Source organism: Anthonomus grandis, chromosome 5 (genome assembly GCF_022605725.1).
Source record: "Anthonomus grandis grandis chromosome 5, icAntGran1.3, whole genome shotgun sequence".
Lineage (NCBI taxonomy): Eukaryota > Metazoa > Arthropoda > Insecta > Coleoptera > Curculionidae > Anthonomus > Anthonomus grandis.
The window spans coordinates 37,599,555-37,601,444 of record NC_065550.1 but is presented as its reverse complement, the minus strand read 5'-3'; the positions used below and the strand labels follow the sequence as shown (position 1 = coordinate 37,601,444).

The following is a 1,890-nucleotide window of genomic DNA, read 5'->3' as shown; positions in this document are numbered from 1 at the left end:
TTTATTTGGCATTTTTTGTGTTGAGTGATAAACAATTTCTAATTTAATAAATTAAATAGGATCCGAAAATTTGTTTTTTTTTTTGTACTATTATTGAAATATCCTAATTGAAACCTTTCAGAGATTATATGGCAAGTATATATAACATTAGTAAAAAAAACACACATAAAGGTTAAAAATATCACTAATACACAGACTTTGGCTACAAACCTAAAGTGAATAAAATATTGCAAGAGTATCACCTAAATCAGTTAAGAGATCTAATAAATATGAGTATTATTACTAAACAGACGTATCAAAAATATACAAAAGCAAATTAGACATAACACCGGGAAGAATTTTCCTAATAATTAACTGAGGCCACTTTTCAAATTCCCCAGCAAACAAATACACTTCATACAAGGCACAATCTTTTTTTTTTCTTTTTGATATGTCACTTACCGATCATCCAACCACACTACCCTAAAATATATTTTTCACGCAACTGCCACAATTCGACACCGAACTACTTTCTCCCAACTTAACAGTTTCCTCATCCTGCTGCCTTAACATCCCCTGGTCTTGACGCCTCTAAAATACCAATCACTTAACTTATTTACAATTTTAGTAATAGACCGATGCTTACTTTAAGCTCAGTGGCCAGACACATGAAAGCCTCCTCGATATTGGCATTGTCTTTGGCACTGGCCTCTAAAACAAACAAAACCTCTGGCATGTACTGACTGAGGGCTTCAGCCTCCTCAAATTCCACCTCCCGGCAGCTTTCCAGATCCGCTTTGTTGCCTACTAATGCTAAAAGCACTGAGGTGCTTGCGTACCTTCGGATTTCCTCAACCCACCTTTAACAGACACACAATTTAAATCTGAAATAGTAGATCATTTAACCTGTTTAGTTAGCTAGCTACCTTGCCACTGATAAAAAAGAAGATCTTTTGGTAATATCGTAAACTATAATGACCCCATTGGCCGACCTGTAGTAGCTTTGGGTGATGGTCCTGAAGCGTTCCTGACCCGCGGTATCCCATATTTGAAGCTGCAATTTTAGAACAAAAAGCAACTTAAGGAACGACTTAGTTCATTCATTACCTTGACGTTTTTCCCGTCTACGTTAACGGTTTTCATCGAGAAATCCACCCCGATAGTGTTACCGTGCCTTTCTATAAATGTCCCGTTTTTAAACCGTTGCACCACGCACGTTTTTCCAGTGCCACAGTCCCCGATTAGGACGATTTTAAATAGAAAATCGAACGGTTCGTCGTTGGGGACCTCCATGAGCGTGCAGGGGTTCCTCGTCGTCATTTCTAATTAGTCAATTAACTATTTAATTGTTTATTTTATTGGAGTGTTTATTTTCTAAAAATAGGTTATGCTTTAAGTGACAGCTGAGTTGTTAGATGTCAAAGTCATGTAAAGTAGCACTGGGTGGTGTTTATCGATATTTTTGAAACATCAATGTTCTTGATCGAAGTTTTACGTTTTTGCCATCGATGTTTTATTTCACAAACATCGACGTTTTTTTATCGATGTTTACATTTCGATATCCGATAAAAATCAGAATGACTGACCTGACAGAGGGGACTGCAAGTGCCCAAGCCTAATATTTTGAAAAACGTTAGGAGTTGGGTGGTTAGAAATTGGTAATCATTTTTCTTACTCTGTATTTTAAAATCGGTATATTTTATTTTTTTATTAAGAAAATTGGGAATTTTAATTTTCAATCGATATGCTGGGTTTTTATGAACATCGCAGATCGAAAGATAAATATCGATAAAAACATTACATTGATGGCAAAAACATCGAACATCGTCAAGAACATGGTGGTTTTAAAAACATCGATAAACATCGCCCAGCACTATTTCGTGGTGTATTTTTAATAAAATTATTAGTATT

At 35.6% G+C, this 1,890-nt stretch overlaps 1 protein-coding gene across 1 annotated transcript; it reads right to left on the bottom strand.

Moving 5' to 3' along the window:
- Positions 1-168: 168 nt before the first annotated feature.
- On the bottom strand, positions 169-1,418 carry LOC126736122 (ras-related protein Rab-43). The gene is made up of 4 exons (XM_050440347.1): positions 1,087-1,418; positions 906-1,033; positions 626-839; positions 169-570 (listed from the first exon to the last, which is right to left on the bottom strand). The coding sequence occupies exons 1-4, from the start codon at positions 1,297-1,299 to the stop codon at positions 463-465; spliced, it is 663 nt and encodes a 220-aa protein (XP_050296304.1). The 5' UTR covers positions 1,300-1,418; the 3' UTR covers positions 169-462.
- Between the last annotated feature and the right edge of the window lie 472 nt (positions 1,419-1,890).

What these genes read in the sequence shown, in the direction of transcription:
- LOC126736122 (XM_050440347.1), bottom strand. Translation starts at nt 1,299, where the DNA reads ATGACGACGAGGAACCCCTGCACGCTCATGGAGGTCCCCAACGACGAA. An exon ending in TCTTTTTTATCAGTGGCAAG is followed by an intron (nt 840 to 905) that starts GTAGCTAGCTAA and finishes TGTCTGTTAAAG; the next exon opens with GTGGGTTGAGGAAATCCGAA. An exon ending in GTCTGGCCACTGAGCTTAAA is followed by an intron (nt 571 to 625) that starts GTAAGCATCGGT and finishes TTGGTATTTTAG; the next exon opens with AGGCGTCAAGACCAGGGGAT.